The 24,075-nt window shown below is 49.5% G+C and overlaps 1 protein-coding gene across 1 annotated transcript in view; it reads right to left on the minus strand.

Moving 5' to 3' along the window:
• Nucleotides 1-24,075, minus strand: part of LOC132574435 (probable cation-transporting ATPase 13A5) — an 81,708-nt gene that overhangs the window by 51,055 nt on the left and 6,578 nt on the right. Inside the window, exons 3-9 of the mRNA XM_060242790.1 lie at nucleotides 20,084-20,224; nucleotides 18,847-18,917; nucleotides 17,553-17,633; nucleotides 16,081-16,150; nucleotides 14,156-14,290; nucleotides 9,886-9,958; nucleotides 8,633-8,764 (exon numbers count right to left, since the gene is read on the minus strand). Of these exons, the coding sequence (XP_060098773.1) occupies nucleotides 8,633-8,764; nucleotides 9,886-9,958; nucleotides 14,156-14,290; nucleotides 16,081-16,150; nucleotides 17,553-17,633; nucleotides 18,847-18,917; nucleotides 20,084-20,224 (703 nt within the window). The remainder of the gene's footprint in view (nucleotides 1-8,632; nucleotides 8,765-9,885; nucleotides 9,959-14,155; nucleotides 14,291-16,080; nucleotides 16,151-17,552; nucleotides 17,634-18,846; nucleotides 18,918-20,083; nucleotides 20,225-24,075) is intronic.

Below are 24,075 nucleotides of genomic sequence, written 5' to 3' on the forward strand. Positions count from 1 at the left end.
GATTTTTAAGATAACAATACAACTCTTGAAGGGGGTTCTTCTTCCCTATGTTTCTTTTTTGTTTCGTTTTTTTTCTTGATAGTTAAGGGTACCTTTAATATCTGTTTTTTTAAAGAAAATAACACTGGCGGGGGTCAAGTAATTGGGGGAGGGGTGGGAGAAAGTAAGATGTGGGGTAGAATGATGGTCTTTTTCTTAATATATATTAAGCTTTTTATAAGTTGTAGTTATAGTTCTACTACCATATGTTACTAATAAAATTGTTTATTCTGAAACAGTTCTCCTCAGAGCCTACTTCAACACTGATTGGCTGAAACCAGCACCGAGCCTTCTGGGAATTGTAGGCTGTCTCTCCCAACTGAGACACAGGCTCCTTAGGCCTAATAGGCCTCCGTCTCAGCACAGCACAGATTAGGGTTGTCAACATGGCTGGTGCATAGGAGTAGGCCAAGTACGTGGCTGCCTAGGGTGCCACCTGGCCTATGGGGTGCCAAGAGGCGCCCCCTCTCCCTACATGCAGCGTGTGCTCCTTGGAATTTGCCTCCCCCAATGGAAAACAGGCTCCATGGAGTGCAGAAGCTGCCTGGCTGGTTTTACGAAAGCAAGCGGCACCTCCACAGTGCGGTCCTTGGAGCCCGGCAGGGATAAATTAACCAATTGTAAAAACTGAAGAAGAGCCAATTACAGTTTCTAAAAATTGGCTTCTGTTGAAGTTTATTGCTGCCACTCATTCTTCCTACTTTACTTTAACAGAGCCATGGGGTGGGAGCCAGAGCTCAGTGGGCGAGCATCTTTCTCGCACGTACAAGGTCTTGTCCCTGGCACCTCCAGCTAAAAGGATCAAGTAGAAATGGCCGTGTGAAGGTCTTGTCCCTGGCACCTCCAGCTACAAGGATCAAGTAGAAATGGCCGTGTGAAGGTCTTGTCCCTGGCACCTCCAGCTAAAAGGATCAAGCAGAAATGGTCGTGGGAAGGTCTTGTCCCTGGCACCTCCAGCTAAAAGGACCAAGTAGAAATGGCCGTGTGAAGGTCTTGTCCCTGGCACCTCCAGCTAAAAGGATCAAGCAGAAATGGTCGTGGGAAGGTCTTGTCCCTGGCACCTCCAGCTACAAGGATCAAGTAGAAATGGCCGTGTGAAGGTCTTGTCCCTGGCACCTCCAGCTAAAAGGATCAAGCAGAAATGGTCGTGGGAAGGTCTTGTCCCTGGCACCTCCAGCTAAAAGGACCAAGTAGAAATGGCCGTGTGAAGGTCTTGTCCCTGGCACCTCCAGCTAAAAGGATCAAGCAGAAATGGTCGTGGGAAGGTCTTGTCCCTGGCACCTCCAGCTAAAAGGACCAAGTAGAAATGGCCATGTGAAGGTCTTGTCCCTGGCACCTCCAGCTAAAAAGATCAAGTAGAAATGGCCGTGTGAAGGTCTTGTCCCTGGCACCTCCAGCTAAAAGGATCAAGCAGAAATGGTCGTGGGAAGGTCTTGTCCCTGGCACCTCCAGCTAAAAGGACCAAGTAGAAATGGCCGTGTGAAGGTCTTGTCCCTGGCACCTCCAGCTAAAAAGATCAAGTAGAAATGGCCGTGTGAAGGTCTTGTCCCTGGCACCTCCAGCTAAAAGGATCAAGCAGAAATGGTCGTGGGAAGGTCTTGTCCCTGGCACCTCCAGCTAAAAGGATCAAGTAGAAATGGCCGTGGGAAGGTCTTGTCCCTGGCACCTCCAGCTAAAAGGATCAAGCAGAAATGGTCGTGGGAAGGTCTTGTCCCTGGCACCTCCAGCTAAAAGGACCAAGTAGAAATGGCCGTGTGAAGGTCTTGTCCCTGGCACCTCCAGCTAAAAAGATCAAGTAGAAATGGCCGTGTGAAGGTCTTGTCCCTGGCACCTCCAGCTAAAAGGATCAAGTAGAAATGGCCGTGTGAAGGTCTTGTCCCTGGCACCTCCAGCTAAAAGGATCAAGCAGAAATGGTCATGTGAAGGTCTTGTCCCTGGCACCTCCAGCTAAAAGGATCGAGTAGAAATGGTCGTGTGAAAGTCTTATCCCTGGCACCTCCAGCTAAAAGGATCAAGTAGAAATGGCCGTGTGAAGGTCTTGTCCCTGGCACCTCCAGCTAAAAGGATCAAGCAGAAATGGTCATGTGAAGGTCTTGTCCCTGGCACCTCCAGCTAAAAGGATCAAGCAGAAGTGGTCATGTGAAGGTCTTTTCCCTGGCACCTCCAGCTAAAAGGATCAAGTAGAAATGGTCATGTGAAGGTCTTGTCCCTGGCACCTCCAGCTAAAAGGATCAAATAGGAATGGCCGTATGAAGGTCTTGTCCCTGGCACCTCCAGCTAAAAGGATCAAGTAGAAATGGCCGTGTGAAGGTCTTGTCCCTGGCACCTCCAGCTAAAAGGATCAAGTAGAAATGGCCGTGTGAAGGTCTTGTCCCTGGCACCTCCAGCTAAAAGGATCAAGTAGAAATGGTCGTGTGAAAGTCTTGTCCCTGGCACCTCCAGCTAAAAGGATCAAGCAGAAATGGTCGTGTGAAGGTCTTGTCCCTGGCACCTCCAGCTAAAAGGATCAAGCAGAAATGGTCGTGTGAAAGTCTTGTCCCTGGCACCTCCAGCTAAAAGGATCAAGCAGAAATGGTCATGTGAAGGTCTTGTCCCTGGCACCTCCAGCTAAAAGGATCGAGTAGAAATGGTCGTGTGAAAGTCTTATCCCTGGCACCTCCAGCTATAAGGATCAAGCAGAAATGGCCATGTGAAGGTCTTGTCCCTGGCACCTCCAGCTAAAAGGATCGAGTAGAAATGGTCGTGTGAAAGTCTTATCCCTGGCACCTCCAGCTATAAGGATCAAGCAGAAATGGCCATGTGAAGGTCTTGTCCCTGGCACCTCCAGCTAAAAGGATCGAGTAGAAATGGTCGTGGGAAGGTCTTGTCCCTGGCACCTCCAGCTAAAAGGATCAAGTAGAAATAGTCGTATGAAGGTCTTGTCCCTGGAACCTCCAGCTAAAAGGATCAAGCAGAAATGGTCGTGGGAAGGTCTTGTCCCTGGCACCTCCAGCTAAAAGGATCAAGCAGAAATGGTCGTGGGAAGGTCTTGTCCCTGGCACCTCCAGCTAAAAGGATCAAGCAGAAATGGTCGTGGGAAGGCCTTGTCCCTGGCACCTCCATCTAAAAGGATCAAGTAGAAATGGTCGTGGGAAGGTCTTGTCCCTGGCACCTCCAGCTAAAAGGATCAAGCAGAAATGGTCGTGGGAAGGTCTTGTCCCTGGCACCTCCATCTAAAAGGATCAAGTAGAAATGGTCGTGGGAAGGTCTTGTCCCTGGCACCTCCAGCTAAAAGGATCAAGCAGAAATGGTCGTGGGAAGGCCTTGTCCCTGGCACCTCCATCTAAAAGGATCAAGTAGAAATGGTCGTGGGAAGGTCTTGTCCCTGGCACCTCCAGCTAAAAGGATCAAGCAGAAATGGTCGTGTGAAGGTCTTGTCCCTGGCACCTCCAGCTAAAAGGAGCAAGTAGAAATGGTCGTGTGAAGGTCTTGTCCCTGGCACCTCCAGCTAAAAGGATCAAGTAGAAATGGTCATTTGAAGGTCTTGTCCCTGGCACCTCCAGCTACAAGGATCAAGTAGAAATGGTCCTGTGAAGGTCTTGTCCCTGGAGCCTCCTGCTAAAAGGATCAAGTAGAAATGGTCGTGGGAAGGTCTTGTCCCTGGCACCTCCAGCTAAAAGGATCAAGTAGAAATGGTCGTGGGAAGGTCTTGTCCCTGGGACCTCCAGCTAAAAGGATCAAGTAGAAATGGTCATGGGAAGGTCTTGTCCCTGGCACCTCCAGCTAAAAGGATCAAGTAGAAATGGCCGTGTGAAGGTCTTGTCCCTGGCACCTCCAGCTAAAAGGATCAAGTAGAAATGGTCTTGTGAAGGTCTTGTCCCTGGCACCTCCAGCTAAAAGGATCAAGTAGAAATGGTCGTGTGAAGCTCTTGTCCCTGGCACCTCCAGCTAAAAGGATCAAGTAGAAATGGCCGTGTGAAGCTCTTGTCCCTGGCACCTCCAGCTAAAAGGATCAAGTAGAAATGGCCGTGTGAAGGTCTTGTCCCTGGCACCTCCAGCTAAAAGGATCAAGTAGAAATGGCCGTGTGAAGGTCTTGTCCCTGGCACCTCCAGCTAAAAGGATCAAGTAGAAATGGTCATGGGAAGGTCTTGTCCCTGGCACCTCCATCTAAAAGGATCAAGCAGAAATGGTCATGGGAAGGTCTTGTCCCTGGCACCTCCAGCTAAAAGGATCAAGTAGAAATGGCCGTGTGAAGGTCTTGTCCCTGGCACCTCCAGCCAAAAGGATCAAGTAGAAATGGTCATGGGAAGGTCTTGTCCCTGGCACCTCCAGCTAAAAGGATCGAGTAGAAATGGTCGTGGGAAGGTCTTGTCCCTGGCACCTCCAGCTAAAAGGATCAAGCAGAAATGGTCATGGGAAGGTCTTGTCCCTGGCACCTCCAGCTAAAAGGATCAAGCAGAAATGGTCATGTGAAGGTCTTGCCCCTGGCACCTCCAGCTAAAAGGATCAAGTAGAAATGGCCGTGTGAAGGTCTTGTCCCTGGCACCTCCAGCTAAAAGGATCAAGCAGAAATGGTCATGGGAAGGTCTTGTCCCTGGCACCTCCATCTAAAAGGATCAAGTAGAAATGGTCGTGTGAAGGTCTTGTCCCTGGCACCTCCAGCTAAAAGGATCAAGCAGAAATGGTCATGGGAAGGTCTTGTCCCTGGCACCTCCATCTAAAAGGATCAAGTAGAAATGGTCGTGTGAAGGTCTTGTCCCTGGCACCTCCAGCTAAAAGGATCAAGCAGAAATGGTCATGGGAAGGTCTTGTCCCTGGCACCTCCAGCTAAAAGGATCAAGCAGAAATGGTCATGTGAAGGTCTTGTCCCTGGCACCTCCAGCTAAAAGGATCAAGCAGAAATGGTCATGTGAAGGTCTTGTCCCTGGCACCTCCATCTAAAAGGATCAAGTAGAAATGGTCGTGTGAAGGTCTTGTCCCTGGTACCTCCAGCTAAAAGGATCAAGCAGAAATGGTCATGGGAAGGTCTTGTCCCTGGCACCTCCAGCTAAAAGGATCAAGCAGAAATGGTCATGTGAAGGTCTTGTCCCTGGCACCTCCAGCTAAAAGGATCAAGTAGAAATGGCCGTGTGAAGGTCTTGTCCCTGGCACCTCCAGCTAAAAGGATCAAGCAGAAATGGTCATGTGAAGGTCTTGTCCCTGGCACCTCCAGCTAAAAGGATCAAGTAGAAATGGCCGTGTGAAGGTCTTGTCCCTGGCACCTCCAGCTAAAAGGATCAGGTAGAAATGGTCATGGGAAGGTCTTGTCCCTGGCACCTCCATCTAAAAGGATCAAGCAGAAATGGTCATGGGAAGGTCTTGTCCCTGGCACCTCCAGCTAAAAGGATCAAGCAGAAATGGTCATGTGAAGGTCTTGTCCCTGGCACCTCCAGCTAAAAGGATCAAGTAGAAATGGCCGTGTGAAGGTCTTGTCCCTGGCACCTCCAGCTAAAAGGATCAAGCAGAAATGGTCGTGTGAAGGTCTTGTCCCTGGCACCTCCAGCTAAAAGGATCAAGTAGAAATGGCCGTGTGAAGGTCTTGTCCCTGGCACCTCCAGCTAAAAGGATCAAGCAGAAATGGTCGTGTGAAGGTCTTGTCCCTGGCACCTCCAGCTAAAAGGATCAAGTAGAAATGGCCGTGTGAAGGTCTTGTCCCTGGCACCTCCAGCTAAAAGGATCAAGTAGAAATGGCCGTGTGAAGGTCTTGTCCCTGGCACCTCCAGCTAAAAAGATCAAGTAGAAATGGCCGTGTGAAGGTCTTGTCCCTGGCACCTCCAGCTAAAAGGATCAAGTAGAAATGGTCATGGGAAGGTCTTGTCCCTGGCACCTCCAGCTAAAAAGATCAAGTAGAAATGGCCGTGTGAAGGTCTTGTCCCTGGCACCTCCAGCTAAAAGGATCAAGCAGAAATGGTCATGTGAAGGTCTTGTCCCTGGCACCTCCAGCTAAAAGGATCAAGTAGAAATGGTCATGGGAAGGTCTTGTCCCTGGCACCTCCAGCTAAAAGGATCAAGTAGAAATGGTCATGGGAAGGTCTTGTCCCTGGCACCTCCAGCTAAAAGGATCAAGTAGAAATGGTCATGGGAAGGTCTTGTCCCTGGCACCTCCAGCTAAAAGGATCAGGTAGAAATGGTCATGGGAAGCTCTTGTCCCTGGCACCTCCAGCTAAAAGGATCAGGTAGAAATGGTCGTGTGAAGGTCTTGTCCCTGGCACCTCCAGCTAAAAGGATCGAGTAGAAATGGTCGTGGGAAGGTCTTGTCCCTGGCACCTCCAGCTAAAAGGATCAAGTAGTATTCTCACAATTTTTTGTGTTTTAACAATTTATTAATAACATATGGCTACAATATTTAATTATCTCTTTTCTATACTAACCCATATGATATTTCAACACCCCCTCCCTCCAATATTTGACTTCCCTGAAGTTATAAATTTAAATTCAATTATAAGGTGCCACTAACCAATCAAAGTTCAATATTTTTCTTTTCTCATTAATACTAAGAAATTGTCCAATGTCTTTTTACATTCCACTCTTTCTCCATATATCCTTTAAATTTCTTCCACTCCTTTTTGAATATATCTAAATCATAGTCTCTTAAAGTTTTAGTTAATTTGTCCATCTCACTCCACGATAAAACTTTCACAATCCAATCCCATTTCTCTGGTATTTTTCCTTGTTTCCACAGCTGCGCATACAATGTCCTAGCAGCTGAGAGCAAATACCAAATTAAAGTCCTGTCTTCCTTTGAAAATTTTTCTAATTGTAATCCAAGCAAAAAAGTCTCTGCAGTTTTCTTAAAATCATAGCCCAAAATTTTGGAGATTTCTTGTTGTATCATCTTCCAAAACTCTTTCGCTTTTTCACAAGTCCACCACATATGAAAGAAAGAACCTTTGTGTTTTCTACATTTCCAACATCTATTCGACATCTTTTTACTCATCCTAGCCAGCTTTTTCGGAGTCATATACCACCTATACATCATCTTAAAACAGTTCTCCTTAATACTCTGACAGGTTGAAATCTTCATCGAATTCTTCCAAAGGTGCTCCCACATATCCATTTGTATTTCTCTATTCACATTAATTGCCCATTTAACCATTTGAGACTTTACTACTTCTTCTTCTGTAGACCATTTCAATAATAATTTATATACTTTTTATATTAATTTTCATTATCTCCAAGCAGGTCTCTTTCCAGTTCTGTTTGCTCACGTCTAATACCATCCAATTTAATGTCATTTTCCAACAAGCTTTTAATTTGTTGCATGTGAAACCAGTCGTACTTATTATTTAACTCTTCTGCAGATTTTAATTCAATTTTATCTCCTTGAATCTTGAGCAGTTGATTATATGACATCGCTCTTTCTTCATCAGATTCAGCTGTTATTTTTATTACTTCTGCTGGCACTATCCAAAGCGGTTTTCTCTCGTCACCATATTTCTTATATTTTATCCAAGTATTTAATAAACTATTTCTGATATAATGGTGAGATCCAGTATTCTCACAATTTTTATTGCTTCATCTCGCAATTTTTTTTTAAAAAGAAATAAAATTTAAAATAAAAAACCGTAAATGAAAAATGTAAATAGTTTCAAGTTTTTTCATTTCTCCTACAGTTCTCTGTTTTTTAAATTTCGGGGTGGGGGCACTCGTGGGCAGCTCGCCTAGGGCACCAAAAACCCTAGCACCGGCCCTCTTTGCCCAGTCCAATTCAAGAAATATCTCGGGACTTTGGGGGTGGAGCCAGGAGACGTTGAGGGTGCCAAGCACAATTGAACTCCAAAGGGAGTTCTGGCCATCACATTTAAAGGGACTGCATACCTTTTAAATGCCTTCCCTATATTAGAAATAATGAAAGATAGGGGCACCTTTTTGGGGCTCATAGAATTGGACACCCTAGTCCAATCTTTTTGAAACTTGGAGAGCATTTTGAGGAGAGGCATCAGATGCTATACTGCAAATGTGGTGCCTCTAACTAAAAAAACAGCCCCTCCAGAGCCCCAGATACCCCCAGATCAATTCTCTGTTATACCCTATGGGAATTGATCTCCATAGGGAATAATGAAGTGCTCAGTAGACATTTCCTTCTCCCCTTGTCGACTCTGAAGTGGGGGAGGGCCTGTTCCCATCTGGGGATTGGCATCTCTACTCACGAGCTGCTGAACTTCCAGCTTCTTCAAAGTAACACAGAGCAACCAAAGGTTCACGTTTCCTATGCAAACAACCCCTGAAAAGGCTGTGCAACCAAAGGAGGGTCTGGGCTGCTCTCACAGCCACGTTGTTCCGCCTGCTCCCCCCGCCCCCATTCAGCCTTAAAGACACAGACACGCCATCCCAAGAGGAAGCCTTTCCAAGTGAAGTCTGAAGCCTCCAGAGATGGAAAGACACATGGGGGCTGTGTGGGCAGGGCTTCCCCCCTCCCCCACTGGCCAGCTGACTGAGAGCAGGAAGGAGCCTGGGAAAGCAGGAGAAGCCCTGCTGGGACCTGGGGATTGGCAGGCCTAGCACAGATCATGACAGCCCCTGATATCGCTCAGCGCTTCCTGTCCAGAACAGAGCCCCTCCCCTGCTCGGTACCTGTCAGCATCCCCTCGTTGATGATGCAGCTGCCGTCCAGGAGGATAGCATCGCAGGGCAGGGAATGCTTCTGGCCTTCTAAGAGGAGGATGTCTCCCGGCACCAAGGAAGAAGACTTCATCTGACGGCGACCTGCAGGGAAGCAAGACCAAGGATGAGGGGGGGTCAGAACGCAGTCCTGGAGAACTCGAGGGGGCTGCTGATACGGATGGGCCCAAATTGACACCTGGGTGACTCTCCTATAGGGATGGGCACAAACTGAGATGAACCAGAAAGCAGGGGCTTCTTCAGGAAAATCAGCAGGGAGCAGAAAATAGGGGGTTGAGTGGCTTAGAGCCATTTAAACCCCTGCTTTCTGCTCCCCATTGCTCAGCTGTTTTTCATGGCTCCCAGCCATTTAAGCCCCTGCCTTCTGCTCTTCACAAACTGCCACACACTGCTCACAAATGGCTGTAAAATTGGTGGAAGTTCATGGCGGCTGTTTAGTTCGCAAACTACGAACTGCCCAAAATCCATCATGAATTTTCATTTGAGAGCTGGTTTGTGTCCATCCCTACACTCCTGCTCTGTCTTTGGGCTCAGTGGGGGTGACGCCCACTTGCAAGGAAAAGCAGCCTTCTCACATCCCACAAGGAGCCAAATAAGAAGAATGGATTCTCAGCCTCTGACAGATCCCCAACACAAGGAGTTCCAGATCTGAGGAGCCAACACGAAGGAGGCCTCTCCGTGGCATGTTCCTGGTGGGCATGTTCCTGGTGGGCACTGCCAGGAAGGTGCCCTGATGCTCTCTCTGGTACAGAAAGCCTCAGCCCCACAGAACTCGGCTGGCCAAAACCAGCACCTTGACTTGTTTCTGGACTGTAGCCCTAGGGTTGCCATCCTCCAGGTGGGGCCTGAAGATCTCCTGGAATGATATTTGACACACACACACACGACTACAGGGATCAGTTCCTCTGGAGAAAATGGCATGTTCAGGGCATGAACTCCCATGGAATCACATCCCTCCTGACCTCCCTCCCCAAACTCCACCCTCAAGTCTCCAGGAATTTTCCAGCCTGGAGTTGGCAACCCTCCAGACGAGACCAAGGAGCCCCCACAGAGCCCCCAGGCTCCTGCCCACCCACCCAGCAAGGAGAGGCAGAATGCCCTGAGGTGCCATCCAACTGGCAGCCAGCAATACTTCTGCATTTTTTAGAGACGCCAGGAAAGAAGGGGGGACAGCGGAGGGCAGCCACTAGGGTTGCAACACACACCTTCATCTTTAATCCAGGCTGTGACTGTGACGTTGTTGTGTTCTTCCACCAGGTTGTGTAGCTTGATGGATTGCTGCAGATGGGAAAGCGGAAGGTGAGATGCCGGAGGGGGCCTCCTCCTCGTTATACCTGCACACAGCCTGGCAGGAATGGGGTGGGGCGGAGGAGGGGCACGCTCCGGAGACTGGCTTGGCGAAGGGAAACGTAAAAGGATTAGGATTGTGGCCCCACCCGCTCTTTCCTTGCCTGGGCTGCAGAGAGGCTGAAGAAGCCGGACAGTCAGGGGAAAGAAGCTCACTCAGGACCGTCCCTGGTCAGATAGACTGCTTCCATCATCTCCCCCACATTCTTATTTTATTTATTTAAAACCTTTATCAGCCGCCTTTTTTCCTTACAGGGTTCAAGGCAGCTTACAATGTACGTACAACACATAAAACCATAAAGGTATAAATTTAAAATTTGAAATTTAGGTCTGCCAGTAACTTACTCAAATGTGATCCTGAATAAAACCATCTTCAGCTGCCTTCTAAAGGCCAAAAATGATGGGGCCAGGCACACTTCCCTGGGGCGGTTGTTCTAAAACCATGGGGCCACCACTAAAAAGGCCCTCTGGCCTTTCTTCTGCCCACCAAGTGAGCTTCTTTGATTGGTGGGATGGCCAGGAGAGCCCCTCCCAGCAGTCTTGAGCCCCAGACAGCAACATGTGGGAGAGAGAGGAGGCCCCTTCATGCGGATCTCACCCTTTCCAAGGTATCAGAAGGAGTGAGCCGTGATTCACGAAAGCTCCTGCTCCCCTGCCACGGATTTGGTTAGTCTTGAACGCGGGTGGCCAAACTTCAGCTCAGGAGACACCTGTGGCTCTTTCACACACATTGTGTGGCTCTCGAAGCCCCCACCGCCCCAATGACCAGCTTGGAGAAGGCATTTCTTTCTTTCAATCACTTCTCCAAGCCAAGCCAGCCAGCTGCTTGGAGAATGCATTTGAATTTAAAGTTGCTTTTTTTTCACCTCCCCCCCATCTATTTGCCTTTCTGCCTTCCTTCCTGTCTTGAGGCTCTCAGACATCTGAAGTTTATTCTGTGAGGCTCTTACATTAAGCAAGTTGGTCTTGAAGGGGCTGCTGTACTCTGGCTCTCTTCTCCTTTCCAAGAGCGCTTGTCGCAGCGAGGCAATGAGTGGTCCTGAAGGCAATTAAGCACTTCCCCCTACTGCCTTATCGGTATCACTGGATGACAGCCAGCTTTCACAGTTTCCCTCTTCAACTCCTGAGTTTGCAAACCTCTTCCCAGCTTTAGCTCCTCCCCCCCCCAGATCTGCCCCCCCCTACTGAGACTCTGCTTTATACCCTGACTGTCATATGAACATACGAACATATGAATATACTGAATTAGACCCTCAGTCCATCCAAGTCAGTCTTGTCTACTCAGACTGGCAGCGGCTCTCCAGGGTCTCAAGCTGAGGCTTTTCACGCCTCTTTGCCTTGACCCTTTTTAGTTGGAGATGCCGGGGATTGAACCTGGGACCTTCTGCTTACCAAGCAGACACTCTACCACTGAGCCACCATCCCTCCCCTTAAAGATCATATGAACCTGGAACCTAATGCTTACTAAGCAGATGCTCTACCACTGAGCCACCATCCCTCCCTAAAGTCAGTCTTGTCTACTCAGACTGGCAGCGGCTCTCCAGGGTCTCAAGCTGAGGCTTTTCACGCCTCTTTGCCTTGACCCTTTTTAGTTGGAGATGCCGGGGATTGAACCTGGGACCTTCTGCTTACCAAGCAGACACTCTACCACTGAGCCACCATCCCTCCCCTTAAAGATCATATGAACCTGGAACCTAATGCTTACTAAGCAGATGCTCTACCACTGAGCCACCATCCCTCCCTAAAGTCAGTCTTGTCTACTCAGAGTGGCAGCGGCTCTCCAGGGTCTCAAGCTGAGGTTTTTCACGCCAACTTGCCTGGACCCTTTTTAGTTGGAGATGCCGGGGACTGAACCTGGGACCTCCTGCTTACCAAGCAGATGCTTTACCACTGAGCCACCGACCCTTATGTCAATGAAGTAAAGCTTCTGAAGATGGGGGGGGGCACTTTCTTCCTGGTACTGGGTGCAGCCTGGAAACTACCCTGGAGTGCGCTTTCCATTTGTGCTTTGAGGATCGGTTCCGATCCATCCCTTAAGTTCATAAGAGAAGCCCTGTTGGATCAGGCCAATGGCCTATCCAGTCCAACACTCTGTCACACAGTGGCCAAAAAAAAAAAATTTATACACACACACACACATATATATACACCCTTCCCCAACCAGCTCCTCTTGTCTGGAGTTCCTCCATTCCCCTTTCTATAGATAGATAGATAGATAGATAGATAGATAGATAGATAGATAGATAGATAGATAGATAGATAGATAGATAGATAGATAGATAGATAGATAGATAGATAGATAGATAGATAGATAGATAATTTTATTTATATCCCGCCCTCCCCGCCGGAGCAGGCTCAGGGCGGCTAACAACATCCTTCAAATTTCCCTTATACAAAGACAAGGTTATATTTAACATTAACATTAAGCATTAAAAATTCTAATAAGTTTAACATTAATTAATTAAATTGATAAAAGTGCTAATGCTATTTGTTCATTTATAATGGCGGTAATCATTAGCAATTTCTTTCTTCATCAGCGAAAGCCAGTCGGAAGAGGAAGGTCTTGCAGGCCCTGCGGAATTGTTCAAGGTCCCGCAGGGCCCGCATTTCCTCTGGAAGTTGGTTCCATAGGTTCGGGGCTACAGAGGAGAAGGCCCGATTGCGGGTGCATTGCAGCTTCACCTCTCTTGGTCCGGGGATGGTCAACAAGTTTTTTCCAGCTGACCTCAGTGCTCTCTGGGGTTCATATGGGGAGAGACGGTCCCTAAGGTAGACAGGTCTTCAGCAGGGCTTCCCCACCACCACCCCCACTCCTGACTGTGGTGCATCCGTGGCTGAAGCCCCTCACACGGAAACGACAGACAGGGAATGTTCTGCACTATCACTCCCTTCTACAGGGCAAAGACTCCCTCCACTCCTGACCGTGCAAGTCCTGAGGGACTCCAGAGCTGGGCAGGCCTTGCAGGCTTCAGAAATCCACCGGGTTCACCCCAGGATAATCCAGCTCTAGCTGGGTGTGTCTCACACTCCTGAGCTCCAAACTGCGAAGCCCTGGCAAAGGCCTGTGTTTGTTTTTTTTTGCCAAAGCTGCCATGAATACAGGGCACATTGTTTATGTGCTTGTGCACTGGAATGCACTGCGAAGAAAGCCAGACATGGCTGAACAACAGTCCTCCCACTGGTACGTATTTCCATCTCCTGGGGGCATTTCCACCCTGGTCTGTGCAGCTGCATGCCAGCTTTGTCCTGAGTGGCATCCTGCCATGGGAATGGCACTGCACCAATGCCCTTGAACAGCAGACCTGGGATCACAAGGCCTCCTGGGCCAGCCTGTCTGTGGGGAGTGATGGAGCCCCCGTTCCCCCCCCCCTCCACCTCCCAGTGCAGGGCTGGGAGAGACATATGAAGCTGCCTTATACTGAATCAGGAAGAGCCTCGTGGCGCAGAGTACTGCAGTCCTAAGTTCTGCTCACAACCTGAGTTCAATCCTGGCAGAAGCTGGGTTCAGGTCGCCGGTTCCAGGTTGACTCAGCCGTCCATCCTTCCGAGGTCGGTAAAAGGAGAACCCAGCTTGCTGGGGGGAAAGTGTAGAGGACTGGGGAAGGCAATGGCAAACCACCCTGTAAAAAGTCTGCCATGAAAACGTTGTGAAAGCTACGTCACCCCAGAGTCAGAAACGACTGGTGTTTGCACGGGGGACTACCTTATCTTTACCTTTTGAATCAGACCCTGGGTCCATCAAAGTCTGTATTGTCTACTCAGACTGGCAGCGGCTCTCCAAGGTCTCAAGCGGAGGTTTTTTATGCCTACTTGCCTGGACCCTTTTTAGTTGGGAGATGCCGGGGAATGAACCTGGGACCTTCTGTTTACCGAGCAGATGCTCCAGCACTGAGCCACAGCCCCATTCATGGCTCTCCAGTGTCTCCAGCTGAGGTTTTTCATGCCTACTTGCCTGGACCGTTTTGAGTTGGAGATGCTGGAGATTGAACCTGGGACCTTCTGCTTACCAAGCGGATGCTCTACCACTGAGCCACCATCCCTCCCACTCCCTCTGTAAGCAAAGGCAGAAACCTCCTTTGCTCTCCCCCTCACAGAGGACAGAGAAGGCCAGCAGAGCAGCCAATTTACCTGCCGCAGGTCGTACACAGTGAGGGTGATGGCGATGATGGACAGGAGGATGATGGTGGAGGCATATTCTAAGTAGCCTTGGACCAGCCACAGCGTCAGGGTGAAGGCTTGGAAGATGTAGAAGGGGTTCAGGATCTAGAGATACAAGAGAAGCCCCGCAGTCACAGGCAGGCTTCAGCGGCACAGGGAGGGGGGTTTCCACGACAGGCAACCACATGAGAGGCCAATTAATGTGTCTTCTGCTGGCCTCCCTCTGTTGAGCTACACACAACGTGGCCCCTGGGCTGCAGCACCCGTCCTCCGAGGAGAGTCGGGGACGTTTCACTTTGGAAAAGAGACAACGAAGGCCGGGCATGATGGAGCCTTATGAAATTATGCACACAGTGGAAAGAGCGGACAGAGAGGAGTTTTGCTCCCTCTTCCAAAATACTAGAACTCAAGGGAAGAAGAAGAAAAAGGAGAAGGAGGAGCAAAAGCAGAAGAAGAAGAAAAAGAAGCAGCAGCAGAAGTTGCTTTTTGTATCCTGCTTTTCTCTATCTTAAGGAGCCTCAAAGCGACTTATAATCACCTTTCTCTCCCCCTCTTGTGAGGCAGGTGGGGCAGGGAGAGCGCTGAGAGAACCATGGCTGGCTCAGGGTCATCAGAAAGTGGGGAGGGGGGAATGTCTGCTGGGCACTCCATTATTCCCAGTGGAGACCAATTACCATGGGGTATAACAGAGAATTGATCCGTGGGTATCTGGAACTCTGGGGGGCTGTCTTTTGTGGTAGAGGCACCAAATCCGCAGCATGGCACCCAGCCCCTCTCCTCAAAATACCCTCCAAGTTTCAAAAGGATTGGACTAGGAGCTCCACTTCTATGAGTCCCCAAAGAAGGTGCCCCTGTCCTTCCTTGTTTCCAGTGAAGGGAAGGCATGTAAAAGGTGGGCAGTTCCTTTAAATGTGATGGCCAGAACTCCCTTTGAAGTTCAATTATGTTTGTCGCAACTTTGCTCCTGGCTCCACCCCCAAATTCTCCTGGCTCCACCCCCAAAGTCCCCAGATATTTCTTGAATTGGACTTGGCAACCCTAGGCAGGGAAGATAGTTTGGCTGCGATCCTACACACCCAATAATTCACTTTCAACGCACTTTCCAATCGCATTTTGCCAGTTCGCACCATAAAATCCAGTCGAAAAGTGCATTGAAAGCGTGTGTGATCGCAGCCTCTGTTTGTTTGTCCTTGCGGCTGCGTTCCCCCCTGCGTGTCCCTTCTCAACTGCCACGCCCCTCCCTCCCCTTCTCCTCTGGCAAACCACTGCTTGTCAGCTCCTTGTACAGGCGCACGTACCTGTGCAAATAAATATACACGGATGACATTTTATAAGCAAACAAATGGTCTGGCTTGAGAGGCTCCCTGCCAAGCAGTAGTTGTTCAGCCTGTGAGAGCTCCGGTTCAGAGAGAAAGCCCTCCCCCCACCCCACCCCCAAAGCTCTCCCCCCTTGGCCAATGCTGCAACCTTCATCCCTGGAAGCTGAGCCAAACTCCGGGGGCTGGAAGGGCTCAGAGGGTCACAGCATGTTGGCACTACGCAAATCCTTTAAACCTTTCCCACCAAGCACATGTATTATAAGATTCTCTCTGTTGGAAATGTCAATTTGAATAGATATTTTAATAAGAAAACTTACAATATCAAAATATTGATGATGTAAAATTAAGAGATAATAATGTGTGACAACTTATGTATTTTAAGAAAGTATTTTCAATGCAGACTTGTATTTTATGAAAGTATACTATATGCAGGCTAAGATTGATCTGTACCTACTATTTTCTGTCCCCTCTTACCCTTTGCCCACAATTTCTAGAAAACTAATAAAACTTTTAAACTCCTTTAAAAAAAAATGAGGCTGTAGGTCAGAAAGACCTTTTTGCAAAGATGCCGGTTACCTCTTTAAAAAGCAGTTTCCAGATGGGGCTAATTTCCACTTCAATGGTGTTAGGCCCACAAACTAACTTCCTGAGAAAGAAAGAGGAGGAGGACAGGGCATTAAAATCTGTGCTGTAAGACAGCCAACATGACAGGGCTTTGGGGGAGGGGGAGGGGGGGAGAAGCAAAAGAATGAGGCTCAAGAGGGGGTGACCGGTGATACCAAGTGGTGGTGGTGGGGGGTGTTCAGACACCTCCTGAGTGCCACCTTCAGGTTTAGAGGAGATCTCAGAAAGCATGGGAGGGGAAAACGCCCAGCTCTCTGAGCCTCAGAATCACTCATTGAGATGCTCTGCCCCCCCCCCCCCTCCGGAGATTCCTCCAGCTAAGCACTGCAGAAGTCCACTCTCCAAGACTCCACTGAGATCCGCATGAGTGGCAGGTGGTTCCTCTTGCCTCTCCCGAAGAGGAGGAGGGGGGAGAGAATAACCCTCTTATGTTTGAGACCACCCAAATCAGGGATGTCAAACATGCAGCCCGAGGGCCAAATCAGGCCCCCAGAGGGCTCCTATCAGGCCCCCAAGCAACTGGCTGCCATCTGCTTCCTTCTCCCTCTCTCTTGCTTCCTTCTGCATCACAGCTTGCTTTGCAAGGCTTGCTCAATTGCACAGGAGCTACAGAGCAAAGCCCCTATTTTCTCTATTGGCTGAGGGATGGCTCCTTGCTTGGAGATGAAAGGGGGCGGGGCGAGAGAGAGCTCGCTTTGCCAGGCTTTCTCAATCCCACAGCAGAGTTACTGAGCCAAGCCCCTCTTCCTTCTATTGGCTGAGGCTCCTCCCCCTCCTGGTCCCCTGGGAAAGGAAGGAAAGAGCCAGAGCTTCCTTTGTCCAGTTCCCTGAATCCCATGGGAGAAATATAAAGAAAGCACCTTTAAGATCAATGAGTGCTAATGTTTTAAGCATGTTTTATTTTAAAGGTTTTTTTTAAAAAAAAAAACAACAACTTTGTGTTTGTCTGTGTCCTTTATAAAGCTTATATTTCTGCTACCTAATCTTAAATACCGTAGGTACGCATAAGCCCCGGCCTGACAAAATCTCATTGATATTAGACCCGGCCCTCATAACAAATGAGTTCGACACCCCAGCCTTAAGAGTCTGGGACTGAGGTGAGATTTGTACAGGAGACCTCATATTCTAAAGGCATTTATTAGCAGACCCGCCGGACAAAAGTGGCAGAGGTCTCTGAATGCATTCACGTCAACCTCCAGGTGAGACTTGGGAATCTCCCCAAGGAATTATGACTCCTCTCCAGACTACAGAGATCCATGCCCCTGGAGGAAAATGGATGCTTTGGAGAGTGGACTCTGCATGGCATCGTGGCCCGCTGGGTTCCAGGTCCTCCCTGGGCTCTGTTCCCAATTCCCCAGGAGCTTCCTAGCCTCAGCCTGGCAACCGTAGCTCTGAGGCAGCAGCTGGCTAGACAGGGGCAATACCGGAATTCCTGCTCTTCCGTGGTCAGCCCCTCAGCAAACTTGTGATGGATTTCATAACACGTGTTGCTGTCCTCCAGTGACCTGGGAAAGAGGAAATCCAAGGCAAATCACACCACAAGCGGAGACCTTTTACTATGCAGAACTTCCAACCAACAAGTCATAAGAACCTCAGAAGACCCCTTCTGGGTCAGAGCAGTGAAGATCTATCTAGTGCAGCCTCCTGTCTCACACAGTGGCCAACCAGTTCCTCTGGAGGACCGACAACAGGGCAGAGAGGCCGAGGCCTTCCCCTGAGAAGAACATCAGAAGAGCCTGCTGGGTCAGACCAGGGAGAGTCCATCTAGTCCAGTCTCCTGTCTCACACAGTGGCCAACCAGTTTCTTAGGAGGGCCAACAACAGGGCAGAGGCTGAGGCCTTCCCCTGAGAAGAATGTCAGAAGAGCCCTGCTGGGTCAGACCAGGGAGGGTCCGTCTAGTCCAACCTCCTGTCTCACACAGGGGCCAGTCAGTTCCTCTGGAGGGCCAAGAAAAGGGCACAGAGGCTGAGGCCTTCCCCTGAGAAGAACATCAGAAGAGCCCTGCTGGGTCAGACCAGGGAGGGTCCATCTAGTCCAACCTCCTGTCTCACACAGGGGCCAGTCAGTTCCTCTGGAGGGCCAAGAAAAGGGCACAGAGGCTGAGGCCTTCCCCTGAGAAGAACATCAGAAGAGCCCTGCTGGGTCAGACCAGAGAGGGGCCATCTAATCCAGCCTCCTGTCTCACACAGTGGCCAACCAGTTCCTCTGGAGGACCGACAACAGGGCAGAGAGGCCGAGGCCTTCCCCTGAGAAGAACATCAGAAGAGCCCTGCTGGGTCAGACCAGGGAGGGTCCATCTAGTCCAGCCTCCTGTCTCACACAGTGGCCAACCAGTTCCTCTGGAGGGCCAACAACAGGGCAGAGAGGCCGAGGCCTTCCCCTGAAAAGAACATCAGCAGAGCCCTGCTGGGTCAGACCAGGGAGGGTCCATCTAGTCCAGCCTCCTGTCTCACACAGTGGCCAACCAGTTCCTCTGGAGGGCCCACAACAGGGCAGAGAGGCCGAGGCCTTCCCCTGAGAAGAACATCAGAAGAGCCCAGCTGGGTCAGACCAGGGAGGGTCCATCTAGTCCAGCCTCCTGTCTCACACAGTGGCCAACTAGTTCTTTTGGAGAGCCAACAACAGGGCACAGAGGCCGAGAGACATCTGGCTCTGGGATTCAGAAGCTGACTGCCTCTGAATATGAAGATTTTTTAAAAAATTATATTAAAACTCACCCAATTCTATGGAACTGTTTTGTGGAGATGTCCCATAGATAGCGGATTTTTTGTACCCGGATGTATCTCACCTACATGAACGGGGTGTAAGACAGCCATCAGGTATCCCCAGATCAAGTCTCTGGCTGCTACTGAATTCCCCCTTCCCAGCTGTAATTTGGGCTGGATCTGGGCTCTGCAGATGCATGAGGACTTGTGGGCATCTGTGGTGGTTCTCTGGGCCTGACCTGGGTCTTCTTTGCCTCAGCAAAGGTGGGGGTCACCCCTCCATTCTGCAACGCAGATCCAGCACTTAAGGATTGATTCCCCCACAGAGCAGACTGCAGACTGCAGAGGATGCCTACAGTGCCCAGGGGCCCAAAGTGCACCCCCACATCCACACAAGCAGTGGCATTTCCAAAGACCTTCCTTGTGGGCCCTGAGGAGGAGCAAGAGGGCTACCCATCATCCAATGCCCACTCGCCCGTTCATGACCCCCAACCCAGGGACTTGGAGACCTTTGGTTCTATTAAGGTCAGCAGAGTGGGATTCTGGGGGAAGTAAATGGTTGAGGGGGCAAGAAAGGCCCACCTCTAACCTCAGGAAGACGTAATGTGAGATGATGGTGAAGAAGAAGATATTGGATTTATATCCCACCCTCCACTCCAAATTTCAGAGTCTCGGAGCGGCTCACAATCTCCTCTACCTTCCTCCCCCACAACAGACACCCTGTGAGGTGGGTGGGGCTGAGAGAGCTCTCCCAGAAGCTGCCCTTTCAAGGACAACTCCTGCCAGAGCTATGGCTGACCCAAGGCCATTCCAACGGGTGCAAGTGGAGGAGTGGAGAATCAAACCCGGTTCTCCCAGATAAGAGAGCTCTGGCTGACCCAAGGCCATTCCAGCAGGTGCAAGTGGAGGAGTGGGGAATCAAACCCGGTTCTCCCAGATAAGAGAGCTCTGGCTGACCCAAGGCCATTCCAGCAGCTGCAAGTGGAGGAGTGGGGAATCAAACCCGGTTCTCCCAGATAAGAGACCTCTGGCTGACCCAAGGCCATTCCAGCAGCTGCAAGTGGAGGAGTGGGGAATCAGACCCTGTTCTCCCAGATAAGAGTCCATGCATTTAACTACTACACCAAACTGGCTCTCCCCAAAGATGTATCTTTCCTCCTCCACTACGGGATGAGTTGGGGAGAGGCTTCTTCCTTGTCTGCCCTTCACCCCACAGCCTGCATGTAGCCCCACCACAAGCGGTACTTACTTTCAATTGCGGCTTCATTACAGCTTTGGATAGGACACATTCTTTGTCAGCACTAAGGACGCGATTCAGTTTATCTTCATCCAGAAGTTTCGACAAGTCAATCCAGATCACCTTCTTCCTCGTGTATCTCTGAAACTCATCCTGGAGGGGGGGAAACATTCACATCCTTGGGATGCAGATCTTAAAAATAGTCTGCTTCTGTGTTATGAACCTCCTCGAATCAGGGTTAAGGGAAGCACGATCGCTTCTGTGGCTGAAGCTGCCTTGCCAAGAACTCTTGAGCGGTACAGACCTCAGGGGACCGAGGGCAAGTGGTTCAAATGCCCTGCAGATATTTAACCTAGAGAAAAGGCATCTGCACAAACAGAAAGCAGCTTGTTCAGTGGCTGAATGGCCTGCTCTGTTTTACGGCTGACTTTTATGCCTCTGCTGCCCAACAGAGTGTCTCTTAATGGCTGGCGTTTAACTGTCAGTCTCCTCAAGCAGAACTCCAAAGAGGTGGCAGGGAGTAAATGAATGGGTAGGTTCGCTGTCGTTCTCACCTTTCTCCCAAGAACTTCACAAATCATTTCATGTGGGAGTCTCTGAAGCTACCAGGGTCAAGCATGGATTACCCACCCTCAGGAAGACTCCCCCAGTCCCTTCTCTTCCGGGTTCAAGAACTTCCCTGCCTCCAAGAGGATGAGGAGCTCTCGGGTCACAGTTTGGTGTAGTGGTTAAGTGGGAGGACTCTTATATGGGAGAACCGGGTTGGATTCCTCACTCCTCCACTTGCACCTGCTGGAATGGCCTTGGGTCAGCCAGAGCTCTTATCTGGGAGAACCAGGTTTGATTCCCCACTCCTCAACTTGCACCTGCTGGAATGGCCTTGGGTCAGCCAGAGCTCTCTTATCTGGGAGAAATGGGTTTGATTCCCCACTCCTCCACTTGCACCTGCTGGAATGGCCTTGGGTCAGCCAGAGCTCTCTTATCTGGGAGAACCGGGTTGGATTCCCCACTCCTCCACTTGCACCTGCTGGAATGGCCTTGGGTCAGCCAGAGCTCTCTTATCTGGGAGAACCGGGTTTGATTCCCCACTCCTCCACTTGCAGCTGCTGGAATGGCCTTGGGTCAGCCAGAGCTCTTATCTGGGAGAACCGGGTTTGATTCCCCACTCCTCAACTTGCATCTGCTGGAATGGCCTTGGGTCAGCCAGAGCTCTCTTATCTGGGAGAACTGGGTTTGATTCCCCACTCCTCCACTTGCACCTGCTGGAATGGCCTTGGGTCAGCCAGAGCTCTCTTATCTGGGAGAACCGGGTTGGATTCCCCACTCCTCCACTTGCACCTGCTGGAATGGCCTTGGGTCAGCCAGAGCTCTCTTATCTGGGAGAACCGGGTTTGATTCCCCACTCCTCCACTTGCACCTGCTGGAATGGCCTTGGGTCAGCCAGAGCTCTTATCTGGGAGAACCAGGTTTGATTTCCCACTCCTCCCCTTGCAGCTGCTGGAATGGCCTTGGGTCAGCCAGAACTCTCTTATCTGGGAAAACCGGGATGGATTTCCCACTCCTCCACTTGCACCTGCTGGAATGGCCTTGGGTCGGCCAGAGCTCTCTTATATGGGAGAACCAGGTTGGATTCCCCACTCCTCCATTTGCTGCCGCTGCAATGGCCTTGGGTCAGCCAGAGCTCTCATAGAGGTTGTCCTTGATAGGGCAGCTGCCGTAAGAGCCCTCTCAGCCCCACCCACCTCATAGAGTGTCTGTTGTGGGGGAAGAAGACATAGGAGAGTGTGACCGCTCTGAGATTCAGAGTGTAGGGTGGGATATAAATCCAATCTTGGACCTGCTTTCCCTCAAGCTTGTTGGGGGTCCACAATTCAGGCAAAAAACAGTGCACAAAATCCTTCTCAGAAAAGCCATTTTGAACCCCTCAAAACCAGGAGAAATATCGAGCAGCCCAGACTGCTGGGGAAATAGCTGCTCAGAAAGAAGAAGAAGACTGCAGATTTATACCCCGCCCTTCTCTCTGAATCAGAAATTCAGAGTGGCTCACAATCTCTTATATGTTCTCCCCCCACAACAGACACCTTGTGAGGTGGGTGGGGCTGGAGAGGGCTCTCAAAGCAGCTGCCCTTTCAAGGACAACCTCTGCCAGAGCTCTGGCTGACCCAAGGCCATTCCAGCGGGTGCAAGTGGAGGAGTGGGGAATCAAACCCCGTTCTCCCAGATAAGAGTCCGCACACTTAACCACTACACCATACTGGCTCTCATCTCCCACCAAACAAGGGTCCTTTCAGTGGCTAGGGCTGTTAGAATGGATGGGTGTCTGCTCCAGTTGTGAAATACCTGGAGATTTGGGGGTTGAACCCTAAGGAGGAATTTGAGTAGGGGAGGGGCCTCAGCAGGTATTAATGCCATAGAATCCCTGTTCCAAAGCAGCTGTCAATAAGAGGAAGAGGCTGTGTTCCTGCTTAAAACGAAGAATGGTTTGTAAGAAATTCATGATTATTTTCCTTCATGAAGTCTCATTGCTGCATTGCTCACATCTTGAGAGCATTATGACAACTTTAGAAACGACGGCTTTATTCCAGAACAAAAGAAAAATGATTGGCAGCTCCATATAGAAACGTTCCTTCCAACAATGGGTGTTTCCCTCAAGGACAGTGTTTTGGCCAACAATAGAACAAAGCAATAGACAAGTGTCACCTTTAAGACCAGCTAAGTTTTATTCAGAATGTAAGCTTTCGTATGCTCTAAGCAGACTTCATCGGACAAAATTGGAATGCCAAGCCATCCTTAAATAGAGAAAGTGGGCAATGAGTTGGTATGTAGCAGATTAGAAGAAGCACAAATTGGGGTCTGTGTTTGTTAGTTAGTGTTGTTAACTGGGCTGAAACAACAGCGGAGGGTGATAAAAAGCAGATTTTAAGAAAAGATACTGGCTTACTCCTTCCCTACATACAACTTAACAAGAAGACATTAATAATACTGAAGAAGTGGCAACACGAAACACATCTATTATTAGTTAATTACATGCTGTATGAAAATTGATTTTATTGTCTATTATCGTGAAATTTGTCAGTAAAAGTACGGTAGCCCTTATATCACAGTTCTATTTTGTATTTCTTGTAGAGTATTTTCTCCAGGGGAGATGATCTCTGTGGCCTGGAGATGAGTTCTAATTCAGGAGATTTCCAGCCATCCGCTGGAAGATGTTAACACTGTTGTGTCTGCCTATGATCTCCTTCTAGCCAGTCAAACCTCGGCAAGAATTAACTGTATCATGTTTCCACAGCAATTTTCTGCCTGAAAGTAACAAGTCTGGCTTCAGGTCCTCTGCAGCAAATAACAAATAAAATACCTTTCACGCTACAATGATAAACAGCTGTGCAGGAAGAAAGTGGCTCACACTCACACCATGCTCATCAGCTTGAGCCTGGTATTTCCTTAGGCATTTGCACATTTTCAAATCATTCATGCTACCATAAGCCTTAGAAATTTTAAAGCCTATAAAAAGATGTTCCAGAAGGCTAACTTTGCAACACAGCGGATCTCTCACTTCTGAGCTGGGAGCTTAGCACACCTGGGCATGCTGAGTACAGCCTGCTCTGGTCATAACATCCGAGGATGTGGTCTGCCTGGGAGAAGGAAAGGAACCATTAATGATCTGGAGTTGGGAGTAAGCGGTGAAGTGGCCAAATTTGCGGATGACACTAAATTGTTCAGGGTGGTGAGAACCAGAGAGGATTGTGAGGAACTCCAAAGGGATCTGTTGAGGCTGGGTGAGTGGGCGTCAACGTGGCAGATGAGGTTCAATGTGGCCAAGTGCAAAGTAATGCACATTGGGGCCAAGAATCCCAGCTACAAATACAAGTTGATGGGGTGTGAACTGGCAGAGACTGACCAAGAGAGAGATCTTAGGGTCGTGGTAGATAACTCACTGAAAATGTCAAGACAATATGCGATTGCAATAAAAAGGCCAACGCCATGCTGGGAATTATTAGGAAGGG

This window comes from Heteronotia binoei, chromosome 6, assembly GCF_032191835.1.
Source record: "Heteronotia binoei isolate CCM8104 ecotype False Entrance Well chromosome 6, APGP_CSIRO_Hbin_v1, whole genome shotgun sequence".
NCBI lineage: Eukaryota > Metazoa > Chordata > Lepidosauria > Squamata > Gekkonidae > Heteronotia > Heteronotia binoei.